Here is a 20,159-nt window from a genome sequence, read left to right as displayed (position 1 = left end):
AAATTGGTCTACATATAATAAAGCGAGAGTGATTTCCCTTAACTTCTCGAATCCTAATATATAAAAGTCTGGCAGATCAAACACTTTTTTCTATGTCAGACTCAATGAAATTATCCATGACAGAGTCAATGATAACTACCGCTCCCTTGGATATTTCTCTTGAGAAACTCAATGATACGGCGTTATTAGTTATAAAGAGAGAGAGAGAGAGAGAGAGAGAGTTTATCAAAACGGAAATAATTCAATTCGTTTAATAATTAAATCATTAAACGTAATTATTAATTATTAATTTCTCAGTGATTGATATAATTGTTAAGGGACAGTTACACTTTTTTTTTTTAAATATAGAACCTCTATACTCAAATTATAGGCTTTTGAAAAACCAAAAGTAGAATTAATTCCTCTTCCGTTTACAGGAAATCGCTGAAAAAGTAATACAGAACTACACATTTGATATAAAATTTATATATTAAATTTCATCAATCTAGCTGCAACAGTACTCGAATTATCCTGTTCCCAGACCTACATACACACATTTATACATACACACAGAGACATACGGACAAAATTGCAAAACTATGATTTTCCGACTCAGAGAGCTGTAAAACGTCTGCGGCTGGCTGGATCGCTGGTATTACTACACCTTTCATCCGATCACCATGAAACTTTATGGAGAATATTCAGGGAAAGATTTCTGCAACAAAAAAAAAATTAAATTTTGGAGTGTCGGCGATCCGGTATGGGCAATGCAATTTTGTTTTCTAAAAGGTAACTTATCGTATAAAATGGTATTAATTGTACCTTGAATTTAAACTAAATAACAATTTATTATTATTTTTTATAAAAAAATACATGTGGACAAAGCTCCTGTGGTCAAACACCAACGGACAAAGCCCTTACGGAAAAAGCCACTAGAAACCTAAACAGGACATAATACACTTTTTCCTCTCATTATCTAGACTGTCAAGGTCAGAACTTGACCAATCGTTTGATTCACTGACGTATCTAGTGATAGCCTGTTTGAAAACACGTTTAATCTTAAGAGCAAGTTTTTCAGTAACACGGAATCGCACGGTTCAGCGGTTAACATTTATATAAAAAAATTGATTTCATCACGAACCACGTTTAACATACCAAAACACAAACTAATGTAGAGAAATGTCATAACGAACATTTACTAACTTGTGAAGATGTGTGAAAGAAGGGAGGGGAGGGGAAAGATAAAAATCGTCAAATAAACGTAATGTCCTTTATAAATGACACTCGAAGCCCACAGTTAACCAAGGATAAAGGGTAGTCTAGTATATTTTATATTATAACTAGCGTACCCGACCCCCGCGCGTTGCCGCGGGGATAGAAGAAAGTCTGACAAAATATATTAGAAGGATATCGCCAATGCATTACCAATCATATGTTCTTAAACGCGTGTCCTCTTTTCTAAAACTGTGTTATTTAAATGTAAACAATGCTTGCGCTTGGATAATAATTATCGGGACACGGGTTTTCCTACACTACCTCATGAAAACCTTGAGTGCACATTAATCACTCACCGAAATAATGAGGTAGAACACACTTCGGTGACCACCCATGTGTCAGAGACGTAGAGGGGCGCTCTCAGGAGCCCTCCCCCCCCCCCCCGATTACTCTACCGCATAGGCGCAGCGTACGGCCCCTGGCTCCTTAAAACTAACAGGCGCCATCGTGCTCATAGGATAACCCAGCGTGCCAATAGCATCCTGTTAATAATGATGCAGAATTTTTTCTTTAACACGTAAAAAAATTATTCGACATGTTTTAAACATCAGTGTGACTGATGCAATATGCTAGCGTTACTAATGGTCTATTATTAGATGCTCGATCTCAATTTCTGACTGGATCGTTTAATAATAGATGCTTATTGCATCATTCGCAAGGTGACGAAACTCTACAGTAGGCTCCTCATATTCAAAAAGTTATTTTTTCATCTTTCGCAAGGTGACGAAACTGTACAGGATTTCCTCGCGTTACATAGTTATTTTTTAGAAGCCTGTTGTTGTTGTAGTACCCCTTACTCGCTATGCAGGACGCTCGATTAACGGATGCCAAATGCCAACATAATCGCTCTAAAACTCTGGGCGCCAAACCGTGTATTGACGAAAATTGTACCCTACATGGCGCCGCCCATAAGAAACTTTAGTTTTCTTTTTCGCAGAAATATTCTCGGGAGTATTCTCATCTAATCGCTCTCCCCCCCCCCCCCGGGGGGGGGGGCACCGCCCTTGCAATATTAAAAAATATTTTTTTGCAGAACCCTACCATTGAGTGATCTAATAATCTCCCCAAAGTTTCATGGTACATGAATGAACGGTGTGAAATCGAAATAGAATTTTATTTTTATAAACCGTATATAGAGAAAAAAACAAATCGCGCCCTGCCGGGGCGCCACCCCTGCGAATTTGAAAATGTTTTTAGCGCAGAAACCTCCCTAGGAGTATTCTCAACATCTTCCCAAAGTTTCATGGCGATCGTGTGAACGGTGTCACGGCAATTCACTTTTATTATTTTTATATACGGTATATAGAGAAAAATCGCACCCTCCCGTGCGAGCTACAACAGAGGGAAATAATATCTCGCTTAATAATTTGTCTGTGTGTCAGAGACGTAGCGAGGGGAGGGGTGAGGGGTGCGGACCGCACCGGGTGACACCATTTAGGAGGTGACATCAAGGCAAAAAATAGCAAATATTTAGAGAAAAATGATAATTTCACTTAAGTGATTAATTCGAGTGTTAAATAGTCTTTTAAGAGGTGCAAATTGAAAGTTTGAAGGGGGGGGGAGGTGTGCAAATCGAAAATTGAAAGTTTGTTCCGGGAAGTGTCGCTACGCCTCTGGGAGGGTGACACCATTAAATGCCGCACCGGGTGACACCCGACCTCGCTACGCCACTGCTGTGTGTGTGTTTGTTTGTGTGTAGTGTTTCTTCCAGACTTTTTTCTCTGGAAGTGCTTTTGAGATTTTTGGACTCAATTTTCCGGTGGGGGGGGGGGGGGGGGTGGGGGTGGGCGTGCGGACACGCTTAAAAGTAAATATTTACTATATAAATTCCATTGCGTTCGGGGGGGGGCGGTAGACTTTCTTCGGGGAGATGCCTGGAAGAAACTCTGTGTGTGTGTGTGTGTGTTTATGTGTGTGTAAGTGTGTGTGTCTGTGTGTGTATGTCTGAGTGTGTATATCTGTATGTGTGTGTATGTGTGTGTGTGTGTGTGTGCGCGCGCCTACATATTTAATTGTAAATATCAAATTCAACCAGATCAATTGTTACTTTCCTCTGAATATAGTCGCTTATCTTTATTAATTTTTTTACAACATTTTTTGTCTACAATCAGAATTAAAAACACATTTTTTAATTTTGTCCGGATAAAACATCTAATAGGTTAAACACTCTGAAAAATAACGTATAGGTTTACTAAATTTGTAAACTTTTTGTCGAAAGGCGACAATTGGAGCACCCAGCTAGAAAAAAAAGCATTTAGGGGCATAACTCTAAGCTATTAAAATCAAGTTTAAAAAAACATTGTATTTGTTAGTAAATTAATAAATTTGGTGTCACCCCCACCCCAAACGTGGATTGAAGTCATTCTTCTTCTTCTTCGTTGTTAATTTTTGTGTTGGAAGGTATCCCCTCCAGCACAATTAAGTATACGTGTCAACAGGTTTGTTTTTGGAGTTGTCTCTCATTGAAGAGTTGTTGTCCCCTGCTATAGAGCCTCATCTGCCTGTACAAGATGCCTTAGAAATATGACAGACAATGGACCTTCAGTTTCTCTTCCTGCTAGTATAGACCAGAGGCGTAACGAAGGGGGGGGGGTGCATATATCCTCGGGCGCCAAAATGGGTTGGGAAAAAATTTAAAAGCTCATTTTAGCTGCAGTTTTGCATTATAAATATAAAAATATATGGGGGGGGGGGCGCCAAATTGAAAGTTTGTCCCCAAGGATCACTACGCCTCTGGTATAGACATATCAAAGATACGCAAACTCGTAATCAACGGGCACACTTTAGGTAAACAATTACTCGACGTTTCAAGACAGATCTTTAAACCCTAAGTTAATAGACCTCCCGCATAAAAGGGAAATACAGGAGCATGGATATGTAAATATATACATACACACCTATACATATATATATATATATATATATATATATGTATATGTATATATATATATATATATATATATATATATATATATATATATATATATATATATATATATATATATATATATTAAAGTGGTTGCTTCTCAGTTTAGTGGAGGCCGGACGATTAGGGTAAACGGAAGCAGAAAAACAAATGTTATGGTTAATTGGTGTGGTTGTTTAACCATTTACTGAAGCAAAGCCCCTACGAACATACATCTAACTAAAATCATGCAAACATCTTACAATCATTTTACAAACATTTTGCAAACATCCCACAATCATCCTACAAACATCTTACAAAAATCTCACAAAGATTTTTTAAAAAAGATTTCCCAAAAAAAAAATATGTTGAAACATCATCTTTTAATATTTTGGTGTGCGGCATCTTGTGATATGTTGGTGTGATAGAATACTATGAGATAGAGAAAAGCTCGATCAGAAATCCTACTCAATGTTGACTTTGTTGTTGCCTATCTTGATGTTGTCATAGTGCATGCCGTCGTGTCGTTGCTTGAAGAGAATCTGAGCAGGAAAAAGAAAGTTGAGAAACCAATAATCTCCGAACACAATGCGCAGGTTTTCAGCTCGTGAGCTTGTGACCTTGACGTCCACGTGCTTAGCGACCTCATAGAGGGTCAAGCCGAGGCAGACGATGCTGAGCTGACCGATGCTGTAGATGCAACTCATGGCCCCGAACACAGCCAACATCTCGGCGTGGAAAGTCAAGAGGAGGAACTGCCAGCTGACCTGCCCCACACAGAACTTGAACAACGACCAGGGGAATACGTAGTCCACCCACGTTACGGCGTCGGGCAGGCTCACCAGGTAGGCCACGGTGCCAGCAAAGCCGACGATGCCGGTGAGGACACCCAGCGAGCAGAAGACCACGAAGTAGCGCTGGTTGTAGTGTCCGATACATTTGCCTATCAGGAAACAGTGGTGGTCGCGGCGTAAAATGCACGTGCGACACGCATCGCAGTGGTGAGTTCTCGGTGGTTTGTAGCGCTCACACTTGCTACAGTACTTCCACTCAAGGCCGTTGTCGTCCAGCACGCTGGGCTTGACCCCGCCACTTGTGTGAGTCTGGAACCAGCTCCGCCTCTCCAGCTCTGGTCTGTCCCTGATATCGGGGAGTGTGTTGGTGTAGCAGATAGAGCACAGCCAGTTGGCCTGGCCCATAACAAAGATGTAGCAGGCAGCAACCTTTAGGTAGTACTGGCTCTCTGGCTCCCAGCTAGCGAACACGCCGGGGATGATGTAGGTCAAGGTCATATAAATCTGGGTCACTGCCTGGAACTGGAACAAGAGGCGGAACAAGTGCCTGGAATTAGTATCCGAAGCGGATCGGTTCCGGTAGTGGTTTTGTAATTTTTCAACAAGAGAAAGTTCAAGGTTTGGGTTAGATATGACGTCATTTTTTGTGCCCCTCAGTAGCGTCCCGCCTTTAGCAGACGACGACTTGTACGTCGAGCTGTTCGCCTGGAAAATACGTTTTTTAAAATATGAATTACAACGTGAATCAGTTAAAATATGAATTACAATGTGAATTAGTTAAAATATGAATTACAATGTGAACTAGTTAAAGTATGAATTACAATGTGAACTAGTTAAAATATCAATTACAACGTGAATCAGTTAAAATATGAATTACAACGTGAATGTTAAAATATTAATTACAACGTGAATGTTAAATAAACCGGGAGTGATCTCCCCTAAACTTTCTCGAATATTCTTATATAAAACAACAGGGGATGGGAACTCGGGCCATAGACATGATTTTTAATCCATTTTAAATACTTAAAGTTTTAAAAATAGAATAAAATCTCGTAGACAAAAGAATTGCACGCCAAGTGAACGCCAAATAAAAAAAGTGCATAATAGTGCGCAAAAAAAAAAATTTATATTAGTTTTTTGAGAAATCGGAAGTAGCTACTACTTCCGGTCAACGGAAATTACTCAAAATTTAACAGAAGGTAAAAAATTAGATCTTTTACTCACATGTGAAATTTCATTTATCTATCTGAAATATTACTCAAGTTATAGGCTTTTGAAAAATTCAAAGTAGAAAAAGTACCACCTCCGGTTATCGGAAATCGCTCAAAAGTTGATACGGATCTACGATTTTGATAAAATACTTATATATGAAATTTCATCAACCTAGCTGTAACGGTACTCAAGTAATCGTGTTTACACACACACAGACAGACAGACACACAGACATACGGACAGGATTGCAAAGCCCAGTTTTTCAGAATGGATTACGCATAAAAACTCTTAATTTTGATAAATCTGGATTGATAATTTTTGCCCGATTAAAATAAGTCCTCTATACTTCGGATGTGATGAAGGACTGATGTGTAATACGGTGAAAATTGTTAAAATTTCAAGAGATTTTTTTGCACGATTACAATACTTTCTCTATACTTCGTATATACGAGAAAGTAAATATGAATTACAACGTGAATTAGTTAAAATATGAATTACAGCGTGAATTGAACATCATCTGATGTACGTATTCTGTTGTTGTCTGTATGGGGGAATCATGGCTATTGTATCTGTGGGGAAGTCATGGGCTATTGTATGTGTGGGGAAGTCATGGGCTATTGTATGTGTGGGGAAATCATGGCTATTGTATGTGTGGGGAAGTCATGGGCTATTGTATGTGTGGGGGAATCATGGCTATTGTATGTGTGGTGAAGTCATGGGCAATGTTAGCGTTGGAAAAGATTTCCTCCAACGCAATTAACTTGTTATGCACTCTATAGGCTGTGGTTTATGATTTCAGCCTGCTTTTCTTTTTGGATTTGCTTCCATAGCATTTGTCCAACAAAGAGCAAACTACAAGGCAGTAGTTGTTTGATTTTGGAGTTGTTGTCCCCGGATAGTGAGCCTCATCTACCCAGGTGTTCGAATTTGGGACTTTTCGGTTCAGCAAACCATGAGCTTAACCGACCATGACGACCTCGCACTGTATGTGGGTGGGGGATATGGGTGTCTGTATGTGTGTGGGTTTGGGGGCATATATGTGTGGGGGAGTCATCTGCGCCTATATGTGTATGCTAGTAGGGTTAGATATGTCACGAATGTAATACGAGTAGTGTTTGATTGTAAGCTCCCTAACTGAAACTAGACGTGTTAGCATGTGGAAGTTTCTTGTGTACCACGGTAGAACTGTTGTTTTCTAAATTGTCCTCGTTTATTATTAAAGGATCTGAATTGAACTCGTGTTAGTTTTATTTGCTTGAGTCTGTAGATGACCCAAATACATTCTCTTACTGCAGTCATGACTAACCCTACAATAACAAGCGGACCATAGCGCCCAGTCTACCTACACCTGATTCTAATTATAAGACCACCGTGTCATCAACAACAACAGCTACAATAACAAGCGGACCATAGCGCACAGTCTACCTACACCTGATTCTAATTATAAGACCACCGTGTCAAATGTCCAAGTCAAAGGATTTTTAGTTAAGTACCCTTTCCTCTAAGGATTTTTAGTTAAGTACCCTTTCCTCTAAGGATTTTTAGTTAAGTACCCTTTCCTCTAAGGATTTTTTCCTCCGCTGTGTTCGGGTGGTATATGTGTTAGAGGTAATGTTGTGAGAGCTGAGTTGGTGTATCTGTTAGGAAGATAACGCAACATAAGGCAGAGGCGTAGCGAGGGGGGGGGGCGGGGGTGCGGATCGCACCGAGTGACACCATTAAAGGGGGTGACACCAAGGCAAAAAATAGCAAAATATATAGAGAAAAACTTGAGGGGGGTGCAAATCGAAAGTTTGAGGGTGGGGGGGGGTGCAAATCGAAAATTTGTCCCCGGGTAGGGTCGCTACGCCTCTGGGGGGTGACACCATTAAGTGCCGCACCGGGTGACACCCGACCTCGCTACGCCGCTGACATAAGGTTAATGTTGTGAGAGCTGAGTTGGTGTATCCGTTAGGAGGATAACGCAACATAAGCTTAAGGTTGTGTGTTGGAAGATTTTCCCTGACTAGCCAACAACTTACCTGAGACAAATCGAAATGACAAAACATTGACTTACCTGTGACAGGACTGGGTTAGTCAGAATACCGGCTCGTCCAATCCAACTGGCCGCCATGACTGCTGGGCCATTACTTGTGTATGTTGTACAGTTCAATACTACAGGCCTGAAGGCGTGGAACCTAACTATCGATTCTTTAGCAGCTACCGGTGTACACGTACTTTTATACACATTTTATCCCATCAATTCGAGAAGTGTTTTTAACGTAAAAGCATCGAGTTTTACTGTCTCAAAGCACCGAGTTTGTAAAAACAATTAAACAAAGTTAAAGCTTTCAAATGTTTTACATAAACTTTCTCGTATATTCTTATATAAAAATACAAGGGATGGCACTTTCAGTGCAATCATGCAATAGAAATGTTTGCTTTTTAAATTAGCTTTTTAATACTTAATTTTTTTTTTATTGAATAGCATCGAGTATAAAATGGAATAGAATCGAGTAGAACTAGAACAAAGAATCGCACTCCAAAATGAACTTAAAGATAAAACAATGTGTGTATAATTGAGTGGAGAATTGGTCTTTTATAAAGGAAACATTGATTCATTTTCAAAAGGTTATTTAAACATCTATAAATATTTTTGTGAAACGGAATACTGTAAAGTACTATTTCCTTTCAACGGAAGTCATTCAAAATTTGATAGAGTTAGGATACTAAGATCTTATTCTTATACTGATTTGAAAATTGCATTTAACTAAATGAAACAGTGCTTACATTATGGATATTAGAAACCAGAAATAAAGTTAAGTATCAGAAGTCACTCAAAATGTCTGAGTAATCCAAATATAAGATCTTTTACTTGTATTATAAATGTCATCTATCTAAAACAGTACGCACGTTATAGTGTCCTCGCGGAAATGGAGTACTTCTTACCAGAAACCGTTCAAAAAATTGATCAAAAACATTTACAATAATTTACATGCAATCTAATATTTATAATTGAAATTTCGTCTCCCTAACCTTGAAAGGTGCTCGACAAAACAGGAAATGGAGTATGTACCACTTCCGGTAACCTGAAATCGCTTAATTAAACGCTGATAGAAAACTAAAATTCTTTTTGATACTTAAATATGAAATTCGGTCAACATAACTGAAATGGTACTCAAGTTATCATGTTTACATACAAAACACACACAGGTTTACAGGCACCTAAATGTTATAAAACGTAAATTTGTCAAAATCTGGAATTAAAATAAATATTTCGACGATTTCAATAAATCCTTTACGTTCCCTCTACTAGTATAAACTAGGGAGGTGTAAAACGACAAAGACCGCTAATTATATTTTTTTGTGATAGATTATAATACTTTCTTTATACTTTTTATACGAGAAAGTTAAAACATTAGAAAAATATCCAGCAAATAGCGATTTAAAAAAACATCTAAGAATCTTGTTTAAATGGTGCTAAATTTAACCGGTTATAAATTTGCAATGACACCGTGCTGTGCAGACTAACGAGTTCAAACATATAGTCGGTACCAATGGGCCACTTGTTCGCACTCAGGTTGCCAATAGCAACCCCAAACACAGTGCTTAGACGAAGATTTGATAGCTTGGCGCTCGGGGTTGAATATAACAGGGGCAGTAGGTGACAATGGCAGGAATTGCTCGTGTGCGAAGTTAAATTGTGCCTGCTGAATGTGTGTGTGTGTGTGTTTATGTAAGGTAAATGCCTCTCTCTCAATGTATATATATATATAACCATATGTGTTACATTATATATATATATATATATATATATATATATATATATATATATATATATATATATATATATATATATATATATGTATATATAGAGTCATCCATAAATGACGTCACGCTTTTTTGGACGATTTTTACCTCCTCCCTCCCCTCCGTCACAAAAAGCCAGACCCACCCCCCCCCACCTAAAATGACGTCACACCTCAACCTACAACCCCCCTCAACATTGCAGTTGAATTTTTCTTGAACATCGATATTTTTCTAAACTCTGTCAAAATAGAGCATTTTTAATAAATTCCTATTACAATTTATTAAAACAGTTTTCTAAAACGCGAAATAACGTCTACAATTAGTTTTTTAACATTGTTTTATAGTGCAAAAGTGTGACGGCGCACCATCTGAACCCCTCTCCCCCCATCACAAAATTACGGACCCCCTCCCCCCTACGAGTGTGACGTTATTTATGGACGACCCCTATATATATATATATATATATATATATATATATATATATATATATATATATATATATATATATATATATATATATATATATAGTGTGTGTGTGGTACATTGAGATACGAGTATAATACGTTTCGTATTACTTTCTGTTACATTTTCAAACCTACTCAGAGCAATTTCCCGAACTGAAATTATTTGAAATGCTATAAATCCGTTCCAGTCCCCAAAATGCCACCCCAGCTCCTTTTACAAGCTTTTATTTAACTTTCTTCCTCTGTCGTGAGCACCTCTACCCGACAGAATCCTTTAAAAGTTGGCACGGTGGGTCAAGACATGAAGACTGCAATCTGACATTCAATTTGACTTAATTGGATGCCTAATTAATATTTTTATGAATTAATTAAAATCTTGTCCAAATTAGTAGGATGCTAAGTTGCTTCTTTGTGTTTTGTTGTCAATGTCATCGATCGAAACTGACGTGTGAAATTTTGACATCTTAAGTTCTAACCGACCAGTTTTTCTGAAACTTGGCTCGTGTCGTGGGTCAAGACCCGATGACATTGCAATCGAATAGCAGGATGTCATCGTTTACGTCGCACGTGAAAGCCAAATTGCTTTTGCTTTTTATTTAGTTACCGAAAATATTAAAAATATCGAATTCAAATACATCCAATCTTTACTAAAGTCCGGAAAAAAACAGACAGACATGATTTTATAACCATATTAATTTTGACTACGACGTGCATAATTTTAAAAATATTTAATAGGCCATGGACGTCACATGAAGTATGAAACGAATATGAAATAATCAAAAAGTGATCCCAAATTGAAATAGAAATTTTTTTTTCGCAGAAACATTCCCGGGAGTATTCTCGTTTACTCCCTTAAGTTTAATGACCATAGATTAAAAGGCCTAAACATGCACAAAGGAGACACACATACTTTCATTTATATTACAAATCACATTTGATTCAATCAAACTTACGAGTGTGTAAGTGTGTGGAGGCAGTGTTTCTTCTAGACTTTTTTCTCCGGGGGGGGGACTTGAAATTTTCGGGGGGGGGGGGGGCGGACACTGTTACAAAAGTATATATTTTCTATATAAATTATATAAATTTCATTTCGTTCGGGGGGGGGGGGGGGGGGGGCGGTAAAAAAAATTCGGGAAACCCGAAGAGATGCCTGGAAGAAACTCTGTGTGTAGGTCGGCTGACACTAGTACTAATAGAACTGACTTGAAAAGCTGGTACAAATTTTTGTTGACCGAAAGTCTGAAAAAGCATATTTTTCAACCAAAATAGAATCTATATATATAATTCTCTTCTGAGAGACGTTAGAAAATAAGCTGCAAGCGCGCCTTGCAGTCCCCTCTCTTCCTCTACCCCCCCCCCCCCCCCCCCACACATGTTCTGGTGAGCTGTGGTTCACGCTGTTTACATTTTACATTCGTAGAGCCGGGTTTGGTGACGGCTATTAGGGGCAGATAATTTAGTTTGAAACGATTTTAAACTTAGAGGAGGTAACTAAGAGGAGGCTGCTTTCACGGGGGGGGGGGGGGGGGGGGGGGATTTAGTGTTTTAAAGCAAATATTTTCAGTGGCAGCATTGCTACTGTCGAATTCACAAATTATGAATTACTGAAAAGTAGAAAAAAACTAAATAGCGGCGTATGATACACCGCGGGTCGGCTCGTACTTTATATTTGTGTAATGAATAAGTACAAAATTACTTCCAGTTTCATTAAAAATTCATTAAGGCTAGAAATAGTCAAAGAAAAAATTACTAGTACTAGTAATATAAATTATAATAGTAATATAGCATCATTTATTTTTAATTTGGATTAGTATAATCAGGGTGTTGTGGTAATTGGGAATGTTATAATTATTATTTAATAAAAATACAATACTACGCTCAGTGTTTCTTCCAGACTTTTTTCTCCGGGGTGGGGGGGGGGGCACTTGAAATTTTCGAGGGGCGGTAGAGTTTCTTCGGGGGGGGGGGGGCACTGTTAAAAGTATATATTTCCTATACAAATTATATAAATTTCATTTCGTTCGGGGGGGGGGGGGGCGGTAAAAATTTTTCGGGGGGGCGCTAGACACCAGAGATCACTATTGAGTATTTCTATCATGGAAAACAGTTGTTCTGACTTTGTTTTACTCTCCCTGACCATTCTGGTTGAAGTTCAAGGAGAGGTTGAAAGCAGTTTTTGAAAATATTTGGATAAATTAATTCTAAATGACTATTAAATGTATTAATCCAATGCAAATAAATTAAGTTAAAAGCCCTAAGAGATGAAAATGAATAATGGAAACCAAGAGCAATAAAAAGGGAGTAAAGTTTAAATAGAACTGGTTGGTTTACAACATGACAAGTTTTGGCGCTTTCATCAGCTGTGATTGAGATAAAATAAATATTTTAAAGTAAAGGAGTCATAAAAATGTGAAACAATTAATTCATGCACTAAAATGAAATCAGTTTGATCTTTACATTCTGTATATTTTGCACACTTTTCTTTCCAGGAACCATATTTTGCAATGGAGTATTTTAAAAATATTAATTAAAAATGTAGTATAACCATAAGAGGTAAATGCTTCTATCAGATTCAAAAAAGTATTTGGTCGCTTATGTAACTCATTTTCCTATACAGTAGAAACATACCAAGATTAGACAACCTGGTAAGCCACAACACTGTTGATGGCATTCTTCTTCTTCTTCTTAATAGTAAAGTTTAACGGGATTACCTCCGACACAAACAAGTTGACTCCACTTTCAGCCTGCTTCTCTTTTTGGTTTTGCTTCTGTAGCCTTTGTTCACACAAGATTTAAGAACAAATTACAAGGCAGCAGGTTTTTTTTCTCTCCTAGATTTTTTTTTAAAGTTAAAGCAGACAATTTTTATAAAAAGTGAGACAATTGTTAATAAAAAATCCATATTTATTTTTAAATGTCACACCATTTGCTTCAATCCAAAATAACATAGGTCTATCTTTTTGAAGTCTGCTTCTGACTTTCTATCTTGATCAGAAAGGCCAGAGCAATTATTTTTTTTGAATAGTACTATAGAAGTAGGAGACTTATGTATCAGATTTCTCAGAATAAAGTTATCTCCCCCTGACCTACCACACAGGTTAGCTTTCATCACCATTATCATCACCATTATCGTCAAGGAAAACATCCCATTTATTGGAAAGACTTTTTTGTTTTGCCTTGTTTGGTTTATTGGCTGTTTGTATAGGGGCTGTAATCTGCACTTGGTGATCCCATTCTTTAGGAACTTGAACTGATGCACCAATGATCACAGGATTACTGGCAGAGTGCCAGTCATTTGTGTCTGCACCCCTTACAGGAACACCAAGATGTCTGTCTCTGCTATTTTGTTGTCTCTGTCCAATTGATTTGTAGATTGGAGGACATACATTTTCAAAAGAGAGGCTAGCTGAACTTTTAGCTGAATCTTTTGGCCAACCAGAATTCTTGATCACCTCTACTGTCTGGTCACATGAAGTTCTCAAACTCTTTGTAAAACTATTAGAATGAAGGTGGATACTCATGTAAAACTATTAGAATGAAGGTTGATACTCATGTAAAACTATTAGAATGAAGGTTGATACTCATGTAAAACTATTAGAATGAAGGTTGATACTCATGTAAAACTATTAGAATGAAGGTTGATACTCATGTAAAACTATTAGAATGAAGGTTGATACTCATGTAAAACTATTAGAATGAAGGTTGATACTCATGTAAAACTATTAGAATGAAGGTTGATACTCATGTAAAACTATTAGAATGAAGGTTGATACTCATGTAAAACTATTAGAATGAAGGTTGATACTCATGTAAAACTATTAGAATGAAGGTTGATACTCATGTAAAACTAATAGAATGAAGGTTGATACTCATGTAATGTAAAACTAATACAATGGTGGATACTCATGTAAATTTATTAGAATGAAGGTTGATACTCATGTAAAACTAATTGAATGAAGGTTGATACTCATGTAAAACTAATACAACGATTGATAATGATACTCATGTAAAACTATTAGAATGAAGGTTGATACTCATGTAAAACTAATACAATGGTTGATACTCATGTAAAACTAATTGAATGAAGGTTGATACTCAAGTAAAACTAATTGAATGAAGGTTGATACTCATGTAAAACTAATACAATGGTTGATACTCATGTAAAACTAATTGAATGAAGGTTGATACTCAAGTAAAACTAATTGAATGAAGGTTGATACTCATGTAAAACTAATACAATGGTTGATACTCATGTAAAACTAATAGAATGAAGGTTGATACTCATGTAAAACAAATTGAATGAAGGTTGGTCATAAATTCAATTACAATTCATTAGGGTGAGAGGGGTTTAGAAAGTGTGGTATTACCACATAAAATGTAATATTTTAAAACTAAATTTTAGTAGTTAGTTCCCATTTTTTTAAAGCTATGTAAAATTTCAATACTTGAACCAGCTCAGAAAAAAAAATTTAAAATAAAAAAAATTTATAAAAAAATAACTATTGTAATTGGGGAGGGGTAAGCTAAAATGTGACATCCTATTAGAAATAAAATACTTAAAAAAAACTTTTTAAAAAAACGTTTTTCTTGTGGACTAAAAAGTAGAAAATAACTATTTACATACATTTGATGACAAAAAACGTGGTTACGTTCACCATCAAATTTCCCGACCCATCTGCCCGACCCACGTTTTTTGTCATCAAATGTATGTAAATAGTTATTTTCTACTTTTTAGTCCACAAGAAAAACGTGGTTTTTTAAAAAGTTTTTTTTAAGTATTTTATTTTCTCCTTTTTAGTCCGTTGCTACACATGAAAAACGTGGTTTTTAAAAAAGTTTTTTATATAGTTTATTTTCTACTTTATCTAATGACTTGATTAAGTATGACTTGACTAAGTGTTTATAAATACACGGACTAAAAATCTTGAGCGACCAGGATTCGAACCTGGGTTTTTGCGGCCACAACGCGAAGTACTAACCACTATACGATCACGGCCAGCGCGCTCACATCGATTGGGGCCGAAGTAACTGTGTCAATAGGCCTCCAGTCTTGTCGGTATCTTTAGAAATCATGTCCTCAATTTTATGGTCCTTAGGGCGTAATTAAATTAAGCTAATTACGGTCTCTAATTGCTAGTTTTTATGATTGCATCTGAAATTGTTAGGCGAAAGTAGCCTGCATGCCAAATTTCAGATCTCTAGAGCAATCAGAAGTGGGCTAATTTTCGACGTCAATTTTAACAACAAACACGCGCAAAGCTGAGTTAATAAAAACGTGTTAAAATTAGAGAACTTCTAAGACTGCCATCTTTTCTTCTCCAATTACTCTTTTTAAAAAATTATCAAGGGCACAAAATAAGCATTAAATTAATTTAAAGGAATTAAAAACCTGCAGCAGATTTAAACAGAAGCACTATCTAGCACTTTATTCCAAACAAGAGAAAATAAGAAAATGAAAAAACCCTTTTGTGTTATGGATGCATCACATGTAAGGAAATGACACACTAACTAAAAGGTAAAAACCTAGCTGACAAACCTTGTATGATGCTCAACTCGCTTACGTTTTTTTGAATCCCTCAACTCTGCCCAATCAGTTGTGACATGGTCAGTTTCTTCATTTTCAAAGTGTCCACTCACATTTTGCTGGCTCACTGACTCGTCTAAAAAAACTGACCATTTGCTTTTTGCCTTGTCCTAGTGTTTAAACAAGGAATCAATACATTTACCACAAACAGGGCAAACACAGTCAATATACCACCAAGAGGACAAACACAACATTTAACACAGTTCAAGTAAGAGAAAAGTTTGAACTTACTACTTGAGGTTTGCAGTTGGATGAAGTGCCAATACTATGAGCATCAAGCGTCACAGACTGTGAGCTGGCACCCTCCAAACTTTTCTCACCACTTACTTCATCTATTTGACCTCGAACAGTGTTCAGCTTTTGGACATATTTACGACAATCTGCACCAGTCCCATGTGCATATACCTAATAACCAAATACATTCAAACCAATTGAAAAAAAGAAAACCTTATTAAGCAGCATTGAGTTTTAATTAGGCCTACTTTTTGTTATTATTCATAATATGTATTACATATTATGCATTGTAGACTAGGTGATGATCTAACTGTTACTGATTATAGTGTTATAATTTAGTCAGACCTTGGGTTTTGGGTTACGGTTAGGTTAGCTAGTGAGTACAAATGAAATAATTCAATAACATGAAATGGAAGCTTGCTATCTAAATTGGAATGGGTTAGGGTTAGGTTAGCTAGTGAGTACAAATGAAATAATTCAATAACATGAAATGGAAGCTTGCTATCTAAATTGGAATGGGTTAGGGTTAGGTTAGCTAGTGAGTACAAATGAAATAATACAATAACATGGAAGCTTGCTATTCTAAAGTGAATTGGGGACCTCCAACAGTTTGTATTCAACCTCCAGCACATAGTGAGGTCTACTTTTACTATCAAATGTAATCAATTCAGACCAAATGTTTGGGTTAAATAAGATTAGTGAATATGCTTTAAGAAATCCTGTTATAGATAAACTAGAGTGGGCTGTACCAATCCTGTATCAGTTTTGTTCCACAACAGTTACTGATACCTGACACATGGAGTAAGGAAAAACAGCTGTGCTTAGTGCTGACATCACAATTTTTTTCATTTGCAGAAATTACAACAACAAAAAATAGATAAAATCTACTTCATCTGCCCTTTGATCAAAGAGGAGAACAAATTAATGTCATATAATTCTATATAAGTTTAAAAGTAAGCATACATTTCCCAACAGCAATAAAAAAAATTAAGATATATTTAGAACTTCAGATGATGTGGGGTGTGGTAAGACATTAAGGGTTAGTGTGGGATGTGTCAGACATAATGGATTGGTGTGTGGTGTGCTGAGATAGATAATGGGTTGGTGTGCTGAGATAGATAATGGGTTGGTGTGCTGAGATAGATAATGGGTTGGTGTGCTGAGATAGATAATGGGTTGGTGTGCTGAGATAGATAATGGGTTGGTGTGGTGAGATAGATAATGGGTTGGTGTGGTGAGATAGATAATGGGTTGGTGTGGTGAGATAGATAATGGGTTGGTGTGCTGAGATAGATAATGGGTTGGTGTGCTGAGATAGATAATGGGTTGGTGTGGTGAGATAGATAATGGGTTGGTGTGGTGAGATAGATAATGGGTTGGTGTGGTGAGATAGATAATGGGTTGCTGTGGGGTGTAGTGAGGCTTACATTCAGTATAAGTTTTAAGAATATAAAATAGTGGCTCTCGGCATTCCATATTTTGAAATCTCTAGTGCACAGGCCAGGATTTTAACACTCCCTGTCTATTTTGCTGTAGTCTATCATTTTCAAAGAGTATTCACCTTTATTGTGGATTGTTTCTGACCACACACTTTACATTGCCACTTTGTTGTTTTTGTAACTTGCAACACTTGAAAAGTTTGACAAAATGCACATTGTAAAACTTGAAACTCAACCATCTCTTAATTCAGTCTTAATAAGTAAAATTTAATCCCAGATGTCATCTAAACTAGAAGAGGAATCTTGATGACTAATAGTTTAGTTAAATAGATGGTAGATCTTGTGGTATACTGTACTATAATATATATTATTGTTGGTAAAACCTTACTTATTTTTAATAGGCCTACATACTAGGCCTAATGTTTAAAAATTTGCATAGATTTAAATAGGTCTAATCTGCTAATTATTTTGTATTTTTAATTATTTCAAGTTTAAGTGGGTAGTCTCACGATATAGCGTCGGAAATTATCCGAATGTTTGTTGAGTTTAGTTAACATTCTTTACTGTAAACCAGTTTAATTGACCATTGAAATGAAAATAAAATCAAGTGCATTAAATTAATGTTTTAACTTAATTTAAAGTTTAATTTACAGAAAATTAGTAACAATTAGTAAATCTTAATACTATTAATAAAGTCGTGTAGTAATTAATTTTTTTTAAGAAACACAGAAAAAAATTGCAGAAGATTTGTGACAACTAGATCTAGATAATAAGATGATTAGATTTACTTATTACTTAAGTTAAAAGTAGATCTAGAATTTTAGATCTTGTAAGAAGGACTAAATCTAATCGTCTTACTTTACTTACTAGTTAACTAGATCTACTTAAAAACAGTAATAACCATTAGGCCTACCTATAGTAACAACACACGACATAATAATTATTAATTAAATATTATAAGAGAATGTTAATGAAACTCAACAAAAATTACAGGAGAATTAATTTCCGACGCTAGGTCAAATCATGATATAGCATCGATTATTCCGGAATTGTTCAGCGGTAAAAAACAGTAAAACAATTGCGTAGTCTGTCAAGCGATTCCGAAACCACAGGAAATACCGTAAAACATCATTTATTTGCCGCCATGTTATTTTTAATAAATAGCCTAATGTTTAGAAATGTGCTAATATATAGGCCTATATATATATTCTAATATAAATTAATAAAATTAATGTTTTGACATAATGTTTAATTGACAAAAAATTAGCAACAATTGTTAAATCTAAAAATATTATTAATGGACACGAGCGAGAAAACTCTCAAAGGTATTTGAGAGGTGTATAAATTAGTTTAAAAATCAGGCACGGCGTAGTTACAATTAATATGGTTATAAAATCCTGTCTGTCTGGTTTATTTCGGACTTTACTAAAGATTGGGTCTATTTGATGTTTTAAAAATTTTCGGTAACTAATTGAAAATTTAAAAACAAGCCAAAACAATTTGGTTTTCACGTGTAATGGCGACATAAACAATGGCATCCTGCTATTGGATAGGCCGACATTGATTTTATTGTACACATTGTAAGCTAAAAATAGAAAACTAAGTCATGGGGTTTTTAATTTGCATTGTTATTTAAAAACTTGATCTGCAAAGTTTTGTAAACAAATAGTTATCGATCACTAAGTTACTGTACAGCCAATCAATATTTGTCTTACGAAAGTGAAACATCCGGTTTTAACTTAGGCTTGATGAAAATAAATAGAAATGTAGCCTTAAACTCAACAAATTATTTTCAAGTTCTCTGGATTTGCAACTTTTATAGCATTTATTCTAAAAATATAAAATTTCTAAATTAATTTTAGGCTTAAGTTTTTATTTTTTATTTTTTTTTACGGTCTAAATCTAAAAAGCACGTTTTTATTCCATGTCAACAATATTATGGAAGGAATCTCGTCAACTCGCTCGCCTCCATTAGGCCCTAATATTAATAAAATTGAGTGTAGTAATTAATGTTTTTTTAAGAAACAGAAAAAAATGTCTAGCTCTAGACTAGTTCTGTTAGTTTAATAAGTAATAAGACGATTAGATTTACTAAAGTTAAAAGTAGTAAGAACTAGAACAATGTTTAGTAGCAACAATAGTACACAGCACATAGTACATAGGCCTACACTTAAAATAAAAAATTTAATTAGAAATACAAAAAAATTAGCAAAACAGTAGGCCTATTTTAAATTTTAGTATTTAAAAATAAAATGCAACTAAAATCAATCCTTGCACATTTTTAAACATTAGGCCTATATTTATTAAAAATAATATGGCGGCAAATAAATAATGGTTTACAGTATTTGCATTTGGTAATCTATCATTTTAGTGCGTAAAATCGTCCGAGGCTAGTAATGTGCGAAAAAGTTACCTAATTGTCAAGGCTTTAGTAAAACGATAGATTACACAGTATTTTCGGTGGTTTCCGGAACGGCTCGACAG

General features: G+C 35.9%; 2 protein-coding genes across 28 annotated transcripts in view; both read right to left on the bottom strand.

Moving 5' to 3' along the window:
* Positions 1 to 4,523: 4,523 nt before the first annotated feature.
* On the bottom strand, positions 4,524 to 8,341 carry LOC131942375 (putative palmitoyltransferase ZDHHC24). The gene is made up of 2 exons (XM_059302210.1): positions 8,222 to 8,341; positions 4,524 to 5,658 (listed from the first exon to the last, which is right to left on the bottom strand). The coding sequence occupies exons 1-2, from the start codon at positions 8,276 to 8,278 to the stop codon at positions 4,624 to 4,626; spliced, it is 1,092 nt and encodes a 363-aa protein (XP_059158193.1). The 5' UTR covers positions 8,279 to 8,341; the 3' UTR covers positions 4,524 to 4,623.
* A 4,992-nt stretch (positions 8,342 to 13,333) lies between these two features.
* Positions 13,334 to 20,159, bottom strand: part of LOC131942402 (MRN complex-interacting protein) — a 6,996-nt gene continuing 170 nt past the window's right edge. For 2 of the 27 annotated variants that reach the window (XM_059302260.1, XM_059302262.1), the window contains exons 2-5: positions 17,798 to 17,964; positions 16,234 to 16,407; positions 15,955 to 16,112; positions 13,334 to 13,913 (exon numbers count right to left, since the gene is read on the bottom strand). In XM_059302260.1, coding sequence (XP_059158243.1) covers positions 13,517 to 13,913; positions 15,955 to 16,112; positions 16,234 to 16,407; positions 17,798 to 17,914 — 846 coding nt within the window. In that variant the 5' untranslated portion in view covers positions 17,915 to 17,964 and the 3' untranslated portion in view covers positions 13,334 to 13,516. Of the gene's footprint in view, positions 13,914 to 15,954; positions 16,113 to 16,233; positions 16,408 to 17,663; positions 18,031 to 18,063; positions 18,239 to 18,588; positions 18,626 to 18,657; positions 18,787 to 20,015 lie in introns of those variants that run through there. The other 25 variants (XR_009386747.1, XM_059302254.1, XM_059302265.1 and 22 more) reach the window with 25 other exon arrangements.

Source organism: Physella acuta, unplaced genomic scaffold (assembly GCF_028476545.2).
Source record: "Physella acuta isolate Inbredline_101_S28 unplaced genomic scaffold, ASM2847654v3 ptg000405l, whole genome shotgun sequence".
Taxonomy (NCBI): Eukaryota; Metazoa; Mollusca; class Gastropoda; family Physidae; genus Physella; species Physella acuta.
Note: the sequence above shows the minus strand (reverse complement) of the source record. Positions and strands in the feature narration are given on the sequence as shown.

What these genes read in the sequence shown, in the direction of transcription:
- LOC131942375 (XM_059302210.1), bottom strand. Translation starts at nt 8,278, where the DNA reads ATGGCGGCCAGTTGGATTGGACGAGCCGGTATTCTGACTAACCCAGTC. An exon ending in CTAACCCAGTCCTGTCACAG is followed by an intron (nt 5,659 to 8,221) that starts GTAAGTCAATGT and finishes CGTATTTTCCAG; the next exon opens with GCGAACAGCTCGACGTACAA.